Source organism: Dreissena polymorpha, chromosome 6, assembly GCF_020536995.1.
Source record: "Dreissena polymorpha isolate Duluth1 chromosome 6, UMN_Dpol_1.0, whole genome shotgun sequence".
In the NCBI taxonomy this organism is placed as follows: domain Eukaryota; kingdom Metazoa; phylum Mollusca; class Bivalvia; order Myida; family Dreissenidae; genus Dreissena; species Dreissena polymorpha.
This window is the reverse complement of record NC_068360.1, coordinates 4556267-4575812: the sequence shown is the minus strand read 5'-3', so window position 1 is coordinate 4575812 and position 19546 is coordinate 4556267. Positions and strand designations below refer to the sequence as shown.

Sequence of the window (19546 nt, the reverse complement as noted above, 5' to 3'; positions counted from 1 at the left end):
TCAACGTTTTGATGGGAAACATCTATGCATGTAGTTGCATGATAATATCTCACTTTATGTGTGCCTTGGCGTAATGCTTTTTATATTTTGAGTAATAGTGATAATTACATTGACCTCATGCATACTACATGAAACAATCGCAAGGACTGTTTATTAGGTATTAATATAAATTTGGTCGCATTTCAATAGCGTTTTTTGTTATCGAGATATTGAGGATTTGGAAAAAAATGAAAATCGCTTTACACGTTGATTCATAATATAGCGTTAAACTTGCAAATTCAACCAACAGAAAGATGGAAACAACAAAAATACGTCGTCGGAATTTAAAATTTGAAAAATCGCCGATTCGTTTTTTATTTATAAACTTGATATACATTTACAATTAATAGAGTATACATACAATTCAATACCATGTCTTTTATAAACCTATTTTGGAAATACATACAAACTAAACAGTGACATTTTAATATACCTTTCTTGTTGTCATTTTCATCGTTGCTGTTATTCTTGTTGAACCCTAGTTTGTCTGCTCGTTTGTCCATGATCGCAACTAACACAGAACATAACGTCGACAACACTGCTATACAACTGCCTGAAAATACAGTAATGCACAAATTGGTATATAAGCAAGATAATTCGTTAAATTGATTTTCCCCGCTAAATTAATTTGTTTATGGATAGGTGCAGAACTAAAAATGGTTGTGCAATTTCTTAATTATGTTTTAACTACCCTTGATGGTTTTCAGCATGCATTATAATGCAGATAGTATCTTTTTCATGAAACAATAACTCTAAAGGTGGACAGAATTCTTATATAGAAATCTTATGTACTTTCTGAGTAAAAGCCCGTAAAAGTTACAACATACAAAAAGCATGAAAAAGGCAATAAATAAAAACTAGGAAAGAGGAGGGTTGTTGTTCTGGAGAATTCAATATTTATATTTAGGTGATTTTGGAAGACTCACCGTTTGCACATTTAATCTTAATACACACTATAATTTCAAAGCGTTGCAGATTTAACACGACGTCAGTCATGAGATGCGAGGAAACAACATAAATACGTTCTTAATGTTAAACATTCATATTGAGTGCGGGACTATTATTGTTGAAACATAAGTCACATATATACAATTAGCAAATCAATATTCATTGTCTCCGTGATGATGTCTTGCCGGCGATGATGGTTTAACCCTTAGTTTAATAGGTAACAACAAAATCATGGAAATAAATATTGTACTTTAAAGGAAATCACCTACTGTTACTATTAATTGTCAATGCCGGTTTATTAAATGTCATGGCAACAATGTGGTGGTCTGTATATAAAACAGATTTTGTAATGCGTTTAAACCTATTTATTTAGCTTGATTGCAAGGAAAGAATAAGGCTTATTTGAATCGCTCTCGAGTCCGTTTCCTGTGCCTAGAACCAGTACTTGGTGTCTATGGGGAAAATCTAAAGAACGCTCCCACAGTAGGGATCGAACCCGTGACCACCCTGTCGCCAAGCGGACACCATATCGACTACGCCACGGCGACCTTAATTTTGTAATTGAGTGGAGGTCTTGCAGGTTGCTGTGATGAGATCAAATGTGTCCCCTTTCTAATACAATATAACATTTATTCTAGCACAAGGCATCGTTTAAATGATTATATTTAAGCGCATGTTTGTTCTAAGAGTGAAGCCTGTTTACTTTTATTTATTTCATTTCCATATTTTCCGCATTTAGCGAAAACAAATCTTCAATTTATAGACATTGATTTTAAAACAATCATAAAAGCTTGTATATGTTTTTTCCATAAAATTAAGACCTCTGCCTTAAATAAAATAGTAGCGAAATGTTGACGAATTATGTCTTTGTATTGTTTCAGCAACTTTATATGCCATATGCTTAAATTTATAAACTGTCATCCATACAATACAAGACTTCACGACTCAAGCACTGCATATTTGAGGAAAAAGGGAGTCGTGTTCTGAGAAAACTTGGCCGAATGCATGTGCGTAAAGTGTCGGCCCAGATTAGCCTGTGCAGTCCGCACAGGCTAATCAGGGACGACACTTTCCGCCTTAATTGGATTTTAAAGAGACTTTATTTTAACAAAAAAATGTCACGAAAGCAGAAAGTGTCGTCTCTGATTAGCCTGTGCGGACTGCACAGGCTAATCTGGGACGACACTTTACGCACATGCATTATGCCCAGTTTTCTTAGAACACGACTCAAGGTATTCCGTAATATCAAACCAACATGTATGCCGCTACTGGGACATTTTATTTCAGCCATAACATGCAAGGTCGTATATAGGGCAAACAAGAAAATGTCGTTTGTTTCCACTTACATGACCCAACAAATCAGAAAAGGAAGGTCGTCTGGACTAGGATTTCGATTACGTTTTTAAGATCCCCCACTTCAATAACTATCAGCAATCACATGCAGAATTAATCCGATTAATCTAAGATGAATTAAAGAATATCATCGGATGTAGCAAAATATTTAAATATTAACAGTTCACTTTGTGAATATGATCGAAATTAGCGAAAAATCAACATAAGATAACTAAAAAAAGTCGGCATAAAAAATGAGCCGACCGGGCACATGCAAACAAAAACCTTTCTTACCTTAAATGGCTTACTGTTTCAATTGTTCTCACATATACATTTCCATCTTTTCACCTAATTTTCTGTTAGTATTACTGAAAATAAACATCGTTAACCAGCAGAAGAACGCACCCACCTGCTAACAAGGTAAATCCTAGAGCTTTCCATGGCACATTGCGAGTCAACAGTTGTTGATATATGGGGTCCATCATATTAAGTGTCATAACGCTACTCTGAAATAAACATCAGCGCAATGAAGTATTTTGCGAGTTGACTCATTCCATTAAAGTAATTTAAGAACGACGAAGCATGATTACAAAAATAATTTAAAAATGTTCAAAATAAATATCAAATGATTTTTTTAAACAAAGTAATGTTTTATAAATTAAAGGCATGCATATGTAACCGCAATGCATGCGAACATAAACTTTCATTATAACGTTGGGGCATACACATACATGTACATGTTTTTAGAACGCATCAGCTGATAATGCAAATAAAATGGATGACATTTTAAAATGACTGTGCATTCTTTTGATATTGGTTTATGTATAGGAGTACGTCAGCATTAATGATTGAGCAAATCTCATCATTAGAAGCGTACTGTCACAATTTTGCTTTACTTCAGAATAGTTGGGATAAAGCTGTCATGCACAAATGAATGCCGTCATGTTATTATTTTAATGACGTCATTAGATTTTGTTTTATCTTATATTTAAGTTTTTATGGCAAACTATATCATTTTCTTGATCTTGATTTTCAGAAGTACGACATTTCTTTTTTTAAAGAAAACGATGTGATAAATAGAATACCGTGTGTATGTTCTAAGTATACAGATAAGTTTATTTGCTTGCCACGAAAATATTAAGCCCGTCGCCAGGGCTCGTTGTTCAAGTTTTCAACGCCAAGCTCAGTAAACGTATCATTTTTAAACAATAACAGTGTATTATCAATATCTATATTCAGCATAGAAAATATCGGCAATGTCAAATCTTACCGCTCGGGCAAAGCTGATTTTCAAACCCAGCACCATGTTCAATTCCTTCATGTGGAACCATTTCACGACCAAGTTGTCACAAGCGATCACCAAAGTACTTGATACGAGCCTGGAAATAAAGTACATTAGCAATGTGGTACTGGGGGGCTAACAAAAGTTAAAATGAGCATAGATATACATGATTTTGCAAAATACTCAGCGACCATAAATATTTTTGGAAAAAAAGTAAACGCCCCTATTAAAACGAGTCGGCTACGGGTGTTACGATAAAGTACGATAGATCTACTTACGGTTTAAAGGGGCCATCCTACAGATTTCACGTTTTGGTAAATTGACAAAATTATTTAAAAAAAAGTTGTTTCAGATTCGCAAATTTTCGTTTTAGTTATGATATTTTTTAGGAAATAGTAATACTGACCATTTACCATGCTCTTAAATATCTAATACATGTATATGCATCTTTTGATGATTTGAAAACCTGAAAAGTATTGTGCGACGCGAAACGATTGAATAATTTGGAAAGTTCTGTTGTTGTCGTTTTATTTTGGGATAATACGAGGATTGCTTATATTGGTAAAAAATACATTCGCTCTAAGCATGAGCATGGATGGTCGTGTGGTCTAGGCGAGAGACGTTTTACTCCAGGACTCCAGGGGTCAGTGGTTCGAGCCCAGTTGAGGGTTATTTTTTTCCTTTTTTAAAATTGTATTCTTGTTTTGTTAATAGAGATTTTTAGTTCAAATGTTTAAATTTATCAATATAAAGCATTTAATGACAAGCTTCAATACATGCCAAAATCTATTGGACGGCCCCTTTAACGAATGAGTAGGACTTATTGGTGTTACAAATAAGTAGAATCCTAAGTGTTTCACGCAGTCTTCGGCTTAAAGACATTGACATTAAACCGAGTACATTTTTGCTCGGTCCACCAAATATATTGTATATTGGGTATATAGTATATATTAGGCCGATAGTCCACCAGTGTTTTAGGCCACTTTAACGATCAAAGTTTAAAATGTAATTATGCTGAGCCAAATCACGTTATGCTAACTGTTATTTGTTTTCAAATTCATAACGATTATTAACACGAATTAAGAACATACGTTTGTTAAATTATCAACTGCATGAAGGCGATTGCTACGGAATCGCATGCGTCAAATGTATGCAATGTGAATTGCAAAACACTTCAAGATTAGCTATAATAGTTATAATCTAAAACCTCGTTATGAATTTTAAAACCAATCTTAATAAAGCAACGACTTAAACAAACACAATCACGAATTATGTATTGCTATTATGTTTTAAATAAGAAGAATGTGCAACATTAATTTTAGCGATTAAATAGTTAACACATTGAAAATGCGTTTCATGTCTCATAATATTATAATTTCCATCATGACGATAAGTAAGGGTTTAGCAAACGTTCGTATTATTATTAGTCCTTGCTCCACACGATTCAATTTCTTCAACTTTGGTACTAACCCGAGGAATATGCGAGCGCCCAACATCGTTCCATAGTTTCGGGGAAGAGCCCCTACGGCAAATATCGTCTGAAATTTAAAGGCATGTGTTTGTGTTATTTTTCAAGTTTGAAATAACTCCTTCAACATCCCCAATATCTAGTTTTGTGGAAGCTAATGAAACAAGTCGAGAAGGCGAATGGCGATAGGAAAGTTAGGATTGCCTGTGTTTAATAAAATGGGACTTGCTCTGTGAAAAAGGGGTTTAATGCATGTGCGTAAAGTGTCGACCCAGATTAGCCTGTGCAGCCCGCACATGCAAATCAGGGACACTTTCCGCCTAAACTGGGTTGTTTCTAAGAAGATACTTTCTTTAAACGGAAAATATCATAAAAGCGGAAAGTGTCGTCACTGATTAGCATTTGCGGACTGCACAGACGAATATGGGACGAAACTTTACGCACATCCATTAAACCCCTTTTTACAGAGCACGTCTCAAATCCTACAACAAGCCGCAACTGAATTTGCGACCTTTCATTAGATACAAATCCATGTACGTATGCATTAACGCATTTTTTATGATGTGCAAAATAAAAAATAGCTTATAATTGTCATTTAACGATTAACAAGCAGTAAGACGTTGATGTGTATACAAAGTCTATTTTAAGACAAGACACAAACTGTATTGCGCAGAAGTGCGATGCGGATACCACAGATGACATTGCTATTAATATTCTACAAGGTATTCTAATGAATAATATGCAAATGATTCATGCAATAACATGTACATCTCATACCTAGGTTTAGTCGTAATCGAATGCCTTAATATTAATGTACCAAAGACATGAAAAAAGTAAATGCATAACTTTCAAATATTGAACACGATTGGGAAAGAGATATTATTATTATTTTAATTACTTTAATTTAATATCATTATAATAAACATTATTATTAGTAGTACTTAAAAAATAATTGAATAATGATCATCATCATCATCATCATCATCATCATCATCATCATCATCATCATCATCATCATCATCATCATCATCATCTTCATCATCATTATCATCATCATTATTATCATCATTATCATCATCATCATCATCATCATCATCATCATCATCATCATCATCATCATCATCATCATCATCATCATTATTTTTATTTCACTTTTATGTTTCTATAATAATCAACAACCCACTTGCGCGATTGTGATCAATCCGGCGGAGGTAACCAGACTGATGGGGTTGCCAATCCGGTCCACTATAAAGCCCCCCGCGAGACTTGAGATGATTTCCGCCCACTGGACGGTGGAGTAAAAGCCCATGTACTGCGTCTCGGAGATGTCAATGTCTTTTACCACGTGCTTCTGAAGTGCCGACGGACTTTCACTGGTGATGTATTCACCTGAAATTGTTGGGGACTTTTATTGATTGGTGCAGTAAATGTTTTTAACCCATTTATGCCTAGTGGGCTCTTCCATCATTCTAAATTGGATCAATTTTATAGGGATGTCTAGTATATTTATTTCTATATTAAGAATATTTCTTACAGAAATTCCTTTAAGCAAACAGCGCAGACCCTGATGAGACGCCGCATCATGCGGCGTCTCATCTGGGTCTACGCTGTTTGCCAAGGCCTGTTTTCTAGACGCTAGGCATAAATGGGTTAAGTGTGCCGTGTTTTGTGTGTGGTATCCGGACATTCGTTCGGACGGACGATTGTTCCTACGCTTATTTGAAGAAATACTGAAGGAGAGCGTGTCTGGGCTGTCAAGATAACGTAACATCGATTACCCGGGGTGTCAAAATAACGTAGGAACGAACGAATTTCCGCCTTCTGAATAAGATAATAAACGATTGGCCGTGGGAACGAATGTTCGGGATTCTGTTATTTTTCATTTTACGCTAACACATGTTCATCTTTGGGCATAGATCATTTTAAAACAAGTGTATGGTCTACGGCAATAATGGAACATAAGATACGTTCGAATGTAATTATATCTAGAGGGCTAAACCGACCCAAAAAGCACTATAAGCGAGTACTATCGAAAATGAAATTAAACCGCTGTGCTAGTCCGATCATTACAATACCTGAACGTATCTTTAGCACACTTCTCAGTATGCAGAGGGGTTGGAAGTTGTTCTGTTAAAATGAGTCGCGTTCTGAGAAAACTGGTCTTAATGCATGTGCGTAAAGTGTCGTCCCAGATTAGCCTGTGCAGTCCGCACAGGCTAATCAGGGATGACACTTTCCGCTTTTATGACATTTTTCGTTTAAATGAAGTCTCTTCTTAGCAAAAATCCAATTTAGGCGGAAAATGTCGTCCCTGATTAGCCTGTGCGGACTGCACAGGCTTATCTGGGACGACACTTTACGCACATGCATTATGTCCAGTTTTCTCAGAACACGACTCAAACTATGGGTTGTTTGGGATGTATATTAGCAGGACTTGGGTAAGCCTTCAACCTATTGTCATAGTATGGGATTTATATTAGCAGGACCTAGGTTAGCCTTTAACTTATTGTCATAGTATGGTGTTTATATTAGCAGGACCTGGGTAAGCCTTCAACTTATTGTCATAGTATGGGATTTATATTAGCAGGACCTGGGTAAGCCTTCAACCTATTGTCATAGTATGGGATTTATATTGGTAGGGCCTGGGTTAGCCTCCAACTTATTGTCATAGTATGGGATTTATATTAGCAGGACCTGGGTAAGCCTTCAACTTATTGTCATAGTATGGGATTTATATTAGCAGGACCTGGGTAAGCCTTCAACCTATTGTCATAGTATGGGATTTATATTGGTATGGCCTGGGTTAGCCTCCAACTTATTGTCATAGTATGGGATTTATATTAGCAGGACCTGGGTAAGCCTTCAACTTATTGTCATAGTATGGGATTTATATAAGCAGGACCTGGGTAAGCCTTCAACTTATTGTCATAGTATGGGATTTATATTAGCAGGACCTGGGTAAGCCTTCAACTTATTGTCATAGTATGGGATTTATATTAGCAGGACCTGGGTAAGCCTTCAACTTATTGTCATAGTATGGGATTTATATAAGCAGGACCTGGGTAAGCCTTCAACTTATTGTCATAGTATGGGATTTATATAAGCAGGACCTGGGTAAGCCTTCAACTTATTGTCATAGTATGGGATTTATATTAGCAGAACCTGGGTAAGCCTTCAACCTATTGTCATAGTATGGGATTTATATTAGCAGGACCTGGGTAAGCCTTCAACTTATTGTCATAGTATGGGATTTATATTAGCAGGACCTGGGTAAGCCTTCAACTTATTGTCATAGTATGGGATTTATATTAGCAGGACCTGGGTAAGCCTTCAACTTATTGTCATAGTATGGGATTAAAATTGGCAGGGCCTGGGTTAATCATAAACTTTATATTGTCCTTAACAAACTGTGCAAGGGTGGTGAAGATTTGATGAAAATTTTCTCCATCTTGTATAATGTCCTTTTCTACGTTTTAACAAAAGGGCAATAACTCTGGCGGTTCTAGTTCAAATCTTGCTTGCGTAAGGCTGGTGAATATTACATAAAAAGATTGCTATCTTCAATAATGATATTCGTTCCTTTTTCTTATAAATAAACGGGAAAAAATATCATGTTAAAAATGCGCATGCAAAAATATCAGTAGCTCTAGTAACACTGGCTTCATGGTCCGAAAATAATCCCAATCAAGATTTGATGGTTATAATCAAATGTATAGGTTTGGATAAAATTTAATATAGAAAAGGAAAGTCTCTATCGCGATAACGGCCCTAAAGTGGAGACGAGTACGCACCACGGGCGACGCCTGAAAGTTTATACCCTAAACCAATGGCTAACGAGCACTTCACTCCCAGGTTAGCTTACTACAATACACAATTATATATAACTTGAATCGTTATATACAGAGTGTAGCATTTCACAAATAAAATACACATTAAACGTAAATCTTGCAATACACTTACCTCACGGGGAAACATTTCTCAATTGATTATGGCAATGTACAAAACACACAAACGAGTATTGGTTTCATACTTACATAAACCTGCAATACACAAGAACACAAGTAGACCATATCTGTAAAGCCGTGTATTTGGTGAACACGTCAAAACGTCTGTATTCTCCACGATTTCGTCATCATCAGGCCTTTCCTCTATCGCATTAATCGATGGTTCCAAACTGGAAACGACAACTTGGGAATCGCAACCCCAAACTCCGGATACGCCTGAACATATACCGCCGTATGTAATGTAATGTTTGTAACCAACGTCACTGTCTTTGTCGGCACCGCACAACAGCGGACTTGATTCGTTTGATGAGATATTGCTTGATATTGAGTTGTGTCTATTTCTGTTCGTTATAAGTTTCTCTTTCACTTGATGGTATTCACTTGCAAGCTCACTAGTATATCTAGCATGGGGTGGCCCGGTTGCTCCTACAGACGACTTCGATAACAAGGGCTTCCGTTCTGTCGCAGCATCTCCCATTTCTTTGTAAGCACACTGTACATTCAATATAACGTGCTCCATTTTAACGCAGAATCTAATATAACCCGGGTGGGTCTTTGCTCCCTTATCCCCCAAGTGTCAATTTCTTCTTTTTTAAATGTTTTCATAAAATTCAAGTTATGCGAAGCCCCTCGCATTGTTTGAATTATTACTCTATTATACAAGATTAATGGTTAATCCATTCTGAGACATTTGACAAAACCAGTGCGATAACGTATTGTTTGATGCGAATAAAGTTGTGAAAAATACCGTGTGTTTATAATTGTTTTACATGATAATGCTGTAACAATTTAAGTGCTATCGTTCTGTTGAATAACTTACAGCTTTGACGCTGTTAACAAGTTTTCCTAAGGTGTTTCATTTCATGATTATTCGTAGACGGTATTTATTTAAATACCGTCTGCTTAACTGCACCTGAAAACGTTACAGCAAAGAGAAATTATAATAGTAATTTAGACTATTAAGATAATCATATATGAAATTGCAGGTTTATTGTTAACCAAAATTTACTTTACTATCGCCCATTTCCAGAAAATAATGTGGACATGTTGCATTTAATATAAATTTAAAATCACTTGCCCATGGCTGTTTAAATTGAATCTGAACTGCTCACGATGCGCGCAGATAACGTTACCTGGTTTGCACATGTTCAATTGGAAAACCCCCGTCACATAATTCACTGTGTGCTTTCCACTTCAAAAAAGGCGTACGTTTGCATGTATGAAAATCCAAAACACATTTATCCAAAAATGTGCCCAGATTTATTTTTGAAAGCGAAGTCGTGATTATATAGGATAATCGGATAAATATTGGACACCGTAATTTGCGTTATATTGGATTTAGAGTTTCTATGAAAATTATAAGAATTAGTATGTTACAGCTATATATCGATGATTATTTCATACTATCCTATCGAACAATATTCCCTGTTTATCCGATGTTAATTTATTCCCATTTTACACGTAAGCGGGCCAAACATTGTGTTATCGGACAGTGACCTGGTATAAATGAAAGTGGGTGGAGTTAATTTAAGTATTATTCGGCGATATAATAACTGTTCACGACTTATTAATATCGTGTTCGCGTCTTCAACGTAATAGTCTCTAATGGCATACTAAATACACGTATATGTCTCCTGTGGAAGTCTTGTCAGAAATGGTTCATCGGTCTATCTCAATAAGTCTTATTCGAAAAAGTAGGTCAACACCAAGATCAAAATGAGGTCAGTTGATACGAGTGAGTTTTGAGTATTAAATGGAAGAATCAAAGGTTTTCAGTTATTAGTATAGATGTTATATGAATAGTCAATTTCTTTAAATACAAAATGACCTACTTAATAAGTAAAAGTATAAAAGTAGGTCAATATCAACATTAAAATGAGGTCAGGTGATGTGAGTGTGTTGAGGGTGCTTACAGATAAAAAATAATGAAAGTATATCAGATGTGTAGCAGTTATATTTTATTTAAGCCGACACGCGTCATTGTGAGCTAACAAAGAGCTCAGCTTCGTCCCTCTTTATTAGACTTTGTTTTAAAGAAGGTCAATCTCAAGGTCAAAATGACGTCAGATGATGTGGATCTGTTGATAGAGTTTAAAGACATCATCCATGAACATGCCAATGCTTTTAACCCATTTATGCCAAGTGGACTCTCCCATCCTTCTAAATTGGTTCAATTTATTTAAAAAAATTAGGGATATCTAGTATATTTATTTCTATAATTAGAATATTTCTTACAGAAATTCCTTTAAGCAAACAATGTAGACCCTGATGAGATGCCGCATCTAGTGTGTTTTTTTCACAAATAGGGGAATGGTGGCGGGGCCCGTCTAAAGGGGGAAAACGCGTCGTTTGTTAGGAAAAGGGGACAATTAAAAATTCACTATTTTATATGTTATGATATTAATTAAATGAATACACATGAAAATAAATTTGAGATATATTTATCATAAGAGTTGTTTCTAAAAAAACAAATTCTACAACATTGGGAAAAATACATTTTTTTTAAGGAAATGGTGCAGAATATCGGCCCCGAAATTGCCATAAAAACACTGGCATCATGCGGCGTCTCATCTGGGTCTACACTGTTTGCCAAGGCCTTTTTTCTAGACGCTAGGCATAAATGGGTTATGCAAGCGAAAAGGATGTTTAATGAAACGTGTAATTTTGGCTCAACCAAGATTTTTGACCTCCTGAATGAGTGTAAGTGCAATAGTAGACCAATGCCAAGGGCACGATAAAATAGGGTGATATAAGTGAATTTTAAGTGTTGAAAGACATAGTCCATAAAAGTATCTAAGCTTTGTAAGAAGCATTACCAAAGTTGAACGAATCATATACATTTGGGTAAACCAAGAATTTTGACCGTCTTAATAAGTCTTAATATAAAAGTAAGTCGTTGTCAATGTAGACGATTTGCATGTGTTGAAAGTGTTAAAAGACAACATTCATGCAAGTGTTGCGGTTTTGTGGGCAGCATTTATTATACTATACAATTACTATACTGTGTCATTTTGGGTTAACCTCTAACGAACGGAAGAACGAATGAACGAACGACAGGCACATTGCTATATGCTCTACTGTATCAGTAGATGTTGAGGGCATATAAATGTAATTTACTATTCTACAATAGTATAATAATTTTGATTTAAATAGTCTCATGTCTGCTTTCTTATGAGTTGATATCATAGCTCAGACAAAAAACGTGAGTTTGTTTACATAGACATCGAGTAACAATATATACCTCTGCACCCAGATAAGTATAACCAACAAACATTATGTAATTTTAAGTTCCTTTACAATATACAGTAAACCACCTACTTTTTTATTTGGTCTAACTCACTACATCATACATGTAAAAGTTACTTTTAAATAGGTCTAAGAAAACAGATCATATTGATATGTTATTAATTATGAACGGATATTCAACGGTTTAAATTTGTACGAGTGCATTCAATGTAAAACAACATATTTTTAATGTAAGTATTGAAACTTATTTTTTTTAAATTTATTCGGGTTTTCTCTACCTTCAGATATATATCCAAATTACACGCTAATGTTCATCAGACATATTAATGTTGTTCAACGTCCAGTCAGTCATGACATTTCACTACATTCCGATTGAATTATTTATGTGCCAGATGTATAAATTACGTATCACTGAAATAAAATGCTGGCATCCGTATAATGTCCATTCAAAATTATTCAATGACGTAGAAGAATATTGAGTAACACTGTCATGTTTGTTTACAATGGAATATTTCCACCTAAGGGAGGGAGCCTGGGACAAAAATCGGCTTTAATGAGTTGTCTTTCACGGTGGTTTAATGAAATATTTATATACAGCTAAGCTTGAATTATTTATAAACAGCTGAGCTTTAGTGATTTTTTGATGACGTACTTTATGTATCGGGTAAAGAGCACACCATGTAATTCATGATACAGTCGGTCGGGTAGTTCCGGATCGCTAGCGTAAATAATGGTGTTAATATTTTTAAAAGAAAGCAATTGCTTTCAAAATACTTTGTTGAGGCAAAATATTTCATCTTTAAGGCCATATTAATTTATTAATACTTACCAATACATTTCTGATGCCAATTTGAACTTATTCACTTGCATAACGTCGGCTAGTTCTGAATCGAGTGTGGTAATTTCGGATCACTTGGACTATTGGGAAGATGTAGGTCAGGGATCATCTCAAAACTTATTTTGACTGTCAACAATTATTTTGACTGTCAAAACAAATGATGAATGTATTAAATAAAACATCAGATAGGTTCGTTTGTTTCAGTTTAATAACTGTCTGAAAATTTAAAAAAACAACATAGGGTGTGTGTCTGTACACAGGAGAATAAAGCTGTTGGAAAGTATTTATGCTTTGATTTGAAGCGGATTCCTCTGTATTATTGGTTATATAAAACAAACACAAATACTCAATTCAAGCAATTTATTGATAAACTCAAGATACCTTCTTGGGAAATAACATTATATGATAACATTTAACAACAATAGAATCACAATAATGTACAACTGTATGAAAATATGACATATATGCTTATGACTAGAACATTTTATGTACGACTAGAAAATATTTTTATAACTAAGGTCCTAAAAAATACAGAACTTTATATAAATGTATTTATAAAAAGAGATGTGTTTGTAAGGAACAATGCCCCCTTTTGCGCCGCTTTGATTTTTTTATCATTTGGCAGGTACAGATAATTATCTCCCTTTAAAGCTTATTACTTCCTTGGATTAGCTTTTTTGACCTTGAACGATGACCTTGACCTTTCACCACTCAAAATGTGCAGCTCCATGAGATACACATGCATGCCAAATATCAAGTTTCTATCTTAAATATTGCAAAAGTTATCAAAAAACTTTTACTAAGGTTAAGGTTTTGTGACAGAATGACAGACAGGCCAAAAATAATATGCCCCGATCATTGGATCCGGGGGCATAAAAATGACAACTGAACATAAACAAGTACCTCTGGAATGCATTTGCTAATAATAGGATCACAATAATGTCAAAATATATAAAAGCATCCATAAAAAGTATAACATAAACCAGTGCCTCTGGAATAAATTTGCTAAAGAAATGGAAAACAATACTAGATATCAAGTTACTTTTTTGGTGAATAACATAGTATGATAACATGTAACAATAATAGGATCACAATGATGTAAAAATAATGTAATAAAAGTATCCAAAAAAACACAACATAAACAAGTACCTCTGGGATAAAAATGGTAAAGAAATGGAAGACAATACTAGATATAAAGTTAAATTTTTGGTAAATAACATTTTATGGCAACATTTAACAATAACAGGATAACAATAATGTAAAAATATATAAAAGTATCCGCTTCAGCCTCTTTGCCAATGACTGTGCAGAGCACCTGTGCTTTTTAGGACCCATCAGTCCAACTTGACAATTATCTGAAAAGCAAAATCACAGCATAAATACACATTAAAAATAGGATAAATATTTAAAATATTACCAATCTCCTTACAGCACTAGTAACATCTTACCATTATTTATTAACCCATATATTTTTCTATAGTACAGTTTTTAGCACTCCGCTGGTTTTTTATTATTCTGCTATTATACCATTAAATGTTATAACTTATTACTTAACACATAAACATACAAACAAACCAAGATGCATTCAACAAATGCTTACTGTATGTGTTAGCCTTGACCTTGTGACTTAGACCTAATGCCTCATAACTGGTTTACATAATAGATCTCAATCAGATGCAAGGCCAAGTTAAGTTTGGAGAACCAGGTCCATAAAGTTTCATTTTATGAGCAATGTTAAAGTTTTAGGGCAGAGAGACAGACAGAATAAACAAAATTCAATCTTATTCTCTGTATTTCTCGACATTGAAGTCACAAAATAGTATTATAATTAAATAATTCCAATGAAACATTATATCAAATTTATGAGAAACTAGGCACTTTTCATTTCATATATATATATATACAAAAACTTTTGTGGTAGCTAGAGCTTTAAAATATTACTAACACAGTATTTAAACAATAATAGACTGTTTTGAGATTTTCCCCAATCAGCTGATCCGCAACTGACATGTACACGAGGTGCAATGTCCATGCTTTTATTTCCATAAATCATAAACATATACTAAAATCACTCACAGGAATTTAAAAATAATAATAAATAAACAAATTCATACCAAATGTAAAAGCATTTACTAAGGAAATGTGCTTCTAAATCGTCTTTTAATTGTTGACGCGTGCTATAGACAGACGGTGCGACGGTAAAATGACACGACTGTGATAGTTACCAAAGTGTGATTTTCAATGAAAACACCGTTGAAATAAGAAGCAAAACTGTGTTATTGCTTGAAATTGATCACATTTTCCAAAAATCACAGTTAAATTGATATGACAATATCTTTTAGACTTATATTTTAATTAAATCATAGAGTTGATTCGGAATTACCCGAGATCCGGAACTACCCGATCGACTGTATGCAAGCGATGTATTTAATACGGAAGTATTTTCTACTTACCGTAGTTACTATACGTTTTCGGACACATAAAAAATCGTGTCCGAAACTCTAGATACACACAAATATTCCCAAAAATAAATGTCCGAAAATTTAGAGACACCGTGAAAATATATACGAGTCGGGTTCTGAGAAAACTGGGCATGATAAATATGCGTAAAGTGTCGTCCCAGATTAGCCTGTGCAGTCCGCAAAGGCTAATCAGGGACGACACTTTCCGCTTTTATGATATTTTTCGCTTAACTGAAGTCTCTTCTTAGCAAAATGCAATTTAGGCGGAAAGTGTCGTCCCTGATTAGCCTGTACGGACTGCACAGGCTAATCTGGGACGACACTTTACGCACATGCATTAAGCCCGGTTTTCTCACGACGCTCCTCATACCTTTTTCATCTACGTTAATATGTTAAATGTCGTGCAACACAGATCAATGTAAATCGATGTTGAACTTTGACCACATCGTTCAAAGATTAGCATGAATATGCGGTTGTATTAACCTTTAATTAAAGTTCACAATTGCGTAAGCTATCGGATAAGAGCATCACCTGTATCGAGTACACATATCTTACCTTTTTACCCAAACAAAGCGAACATAACATTTAAATAATTTCTTCCTTTTCATTCGACAGGTTACCCGTGTCACACATGTCGGCGAATCTCTCAACGTTGTCTTTCATCTCGCCTAGCCCTAAGTGCCCAATGATATCATGTCCTCGGTTATCACCGATCTTGGCGTAAAAGTCACCCATTATGATTATAATGTTCCTCTTTGGTCTGTTGCAAACCCCACGTTAAGGAGTATATGTGCGTCTTATGAGATAAAAACGTGTAACTACGTTCCAAACATAAGGCTCTTTCCATAATCATGATAACTAATGCAGAAAACCCACACTCGATGCTCTTTCTTTTCTATACGTAAAAGCCTTAGAAATTTCAGCTCTTTTCTTAGTCGGTATTGAAAGAAAATACACGAAAACTATATTGTTGTGTTCTATTAGTTTGTTTAATTATTCCAAAATAACCTACACTTGATTTCATTCTTTATCGATAGATAAACATTTGTGTGTCTTTTATTAATTTTCTAACTGACGTTGACCTCAGTGTTGCAAATAGATAGATAGATTCTTTATTTCCTCCATTCATGGAGAGCATAACACATTTACAACAAGTATTTACATCATTAATATATACAATAGATAATTATATATGTATATTAATATATGTACATGCATACAAAGAACAATAGAGTGACGATTTTATAATAAGCATACTAAAAAACTAACAAACTAACTCAGCAATAGGATTGCTAATTGAGCGTTCAGGCGATTGTCATCTGTAGTTGATAGCGTCATTTCAAACAACGTTACGATTTGTTCTTATGGTGTCTTTTGTGTTAATTTTATAAAACACTGAAACCCCTTTTGGTAAATGACAGCATCCCAAAGTGATTCACCTAACAGTTCCCTTTTCGAACAAAAACATACTGAATGAAGTTGTTTGTTTTCCGTGTGTATCCCACACAATGAGCACACTGTTGGGTACGATCTAGAGAGGAATCCTCCCAAGTGTGCCTTCAAGGTGGCTATTAAGGGCGATAGCTTAGGCGAAATCCGGGATATTTTCCAGAGGGACGAGGGCTTATCTACGTGTAGAACATCATCGAGGTTCAATGTGGGGCACACGTCCCGGATACTTTCCAACTGTCTGTGATGTTCCGGAGCGGATACCGATCGTTGGAGCATATGTTTCCACGCTTGCTTAGACGGGAACAAACCTGATTCTAAATACCCGTCTAAACACGATTGCAGTTAGTATTTATACAGCAGTCTGTAGATTTCCGGAACGAAGCCTTTAGTTTGTTTGTCGGTATTCAGGTATCGTACAAGTCTGTTAATGAACACTTGTTTGGCAAGGTATTGGTTTGGTCAACGACATAATTGACCGAAAAAACACTAGCTTTTTCCTGTCAATGATATTCTCTATCGAGTTAAATTTAATTAATGCTAATGCAAAGTCCGTATTCGTTAAGGAATGAAATTGCTGCATAGATTTAATACAGAATCGATGAGAGCGCTCAAGGCGTAACATATCGCTGGCGCCGATCACAGTCCACAGTTCTAAGCCGTATAACGCTTTCGGAACAACCACGTATTGATAAATTGTTCTTAAGGTAATTGGGCTGATTGATAATGGATTAAAGCCGCTGCTGCATATGCTCAGGTATGTACCTCGAAGCTTGTTGCAGGCGTCTGCTATAAACATTTGCGACGAAAGCCACGCGTCGGCAGTTATCCCCAAATGTGAATAACTTTCGGATTCTTTAACTGTTTCACTACTAAGCCTAAACACGCGGGTGTTTCCTGTGTTTGTACGCTCATTAAAGACGATGACGGCACATTTACGTGCGTCATATTCATAGCGCCATACTCTCGAGTATTTGTAGCATATATCCATCATTTTATCAAGTCACGACACGAAAATCAATCTAATATAATGACATAACATGAATAGAAGCATATTGCGCAGATAAATATAAATCTGCATAATACATACAAGTGAGCAGCAATTCCCTGTATAAATGGATCAGAATTTTTTTAATTTGGACATTTACTTATTTATACTGGCTTGGTTGTACTTGAGACTATATAACTTACCATGTAACTCGCTTTGATGTTGATTTTATAATCAACACTTCTGAGATTAATCAACTTTAATAACTGTTTCCGACAGGTTGAGATTGATGAGGGGACAGAAGGCAACACAACTCAGGATTTCTTGCACGTTATCAGTTTGAGCAAAAGCTTAATTGTTTATTATCTCAGATTTGCTGAGTTTAGCATCAACTTAACCAGGAGTTAGATTTGAGGATAAAGATTGACCTCAAGCGCCGATTATACATTTGTCGTGAGCGTAATGTTTGGACAAGTTCATCACTGGGGACTGACTTTGGGAAGTTTCGACATTACAATACCTATGTACGTTGTGCATAAGGTCACAGAGAATCATGTGCATTTGTATTTAACGTAACAGAGTGAATACAATTAAGGCAAGTTCTTTTCATTAGCTGTTTATAAACCAATTCATGACAGTCACGGCATCATGTGGCGTCTCATCTGGGTCTACGCTGTTTGCCAAGGCCTTTTTTCAAGACGCTATGCATAAATGGCTTAATCTCCCGAAGGTAAACGATATATATCTTACCCAACTAACTTACATAGAGCCGATATATATAACGAACGAGAACACGCTCTGCTGACAACCCAAAAGTCATGGTATACTCGGTTGTTATCGAACTGCAGACGTTTTATTACATACATGTACTAAAGTTTACGAAGATTCCGGAGATAGTCGATGTATCACGATTGGTATTTCCCTAACGACTTTAAGCGACACAGAGATAAACTTTAGGGCGTAGACGGAAGTAAGACAGTTAAAGTGTTTTATTGTTCTATTTGGATATCAGTTGGTGTTCATATATATATAATTTGGCAACGTAGTAAATAAAGAAAATATAATTTTTTATAAGTTTGTTTTTTATGTAAAAGATATTAAAAGTATATATTAAACTTAGAAACAGTGGTTTTCAAATCGAAAGTAGAAACAGGTTCAAACACAACATCACAATGGCTTCTAGAATTTTTTGGGATTCAAACAAAGACAATGCAGGTGACTTTATTGGAGAAAGTGCTGTGACACAATCATGTGAGCCCTGTATGAAAACCAACATATCAAAAACTGCTACGGTTTTCTGCAAGGATTGTGATGAATACCTGTGCGATACGTGCAAAAATCCGCACACAGTCTATAAACCAGGTACGCATAACATTGTCAATTTACAGGACAATACATCTGCGCCCGTAATACTCGACATGAAAGGATTTGACAAGTGTCATGAGCATGCACGAGAAATAGAGTTTTTCTGTCAGGATCATTCTAAGCTT

At 35.3% G+C, this 19546-nt stretch overlaps 2 protein-coding genes across 5 annotated transcripts in view; one reads left to right on the top strand and one right to left on the bottom strand.

Moving 5' to 3' along the window:
• The window catches only part of LOC127833767 (uncharacterized), a 212382-nt gene extending 199580 nt beyond the window's left edge, over window positions 1–12802 (bottom strand). Inside the window, exons 1-7 of the mRNA XM_052359192.1 lie at window positions 12598–12802; window positions 9104–9725; window positions 6253–6458; window positions 5072–5139; window positions 3590–3698; window positions 2729–2825; window positions 473–592 (exon numbers count right to left, since the gene is read on the bottom strand). Coding sequence (XP_052215152.1) covers window positions 473–592; window positions 2729–2825; window positions 3590–3698; window positions 5072–5139; window positions 6253–6458; window positions 9104–9593 — 1090 coding nt within the window. The 5' untranslated portion in view covers window positions 9594–9725; window positions 12598–12802. The remainder of the gene's footprint in view (window positions 1–472; window positions 593–2728; window positions 2826–3589; window positions 3699–5071; window positions 5140–6252; window positions 6459–9103; window positions 9726–12597) is intronic.
• LOC127833768 (uncharacterized) overlaps window positions 1–19546 on the top strand; it is a 232837-nt gene that overhangs the window by 208049 nt on the left and 5242 nt on the right. The gene's annotated exons all lie outside the window — the stretch shown is intronic.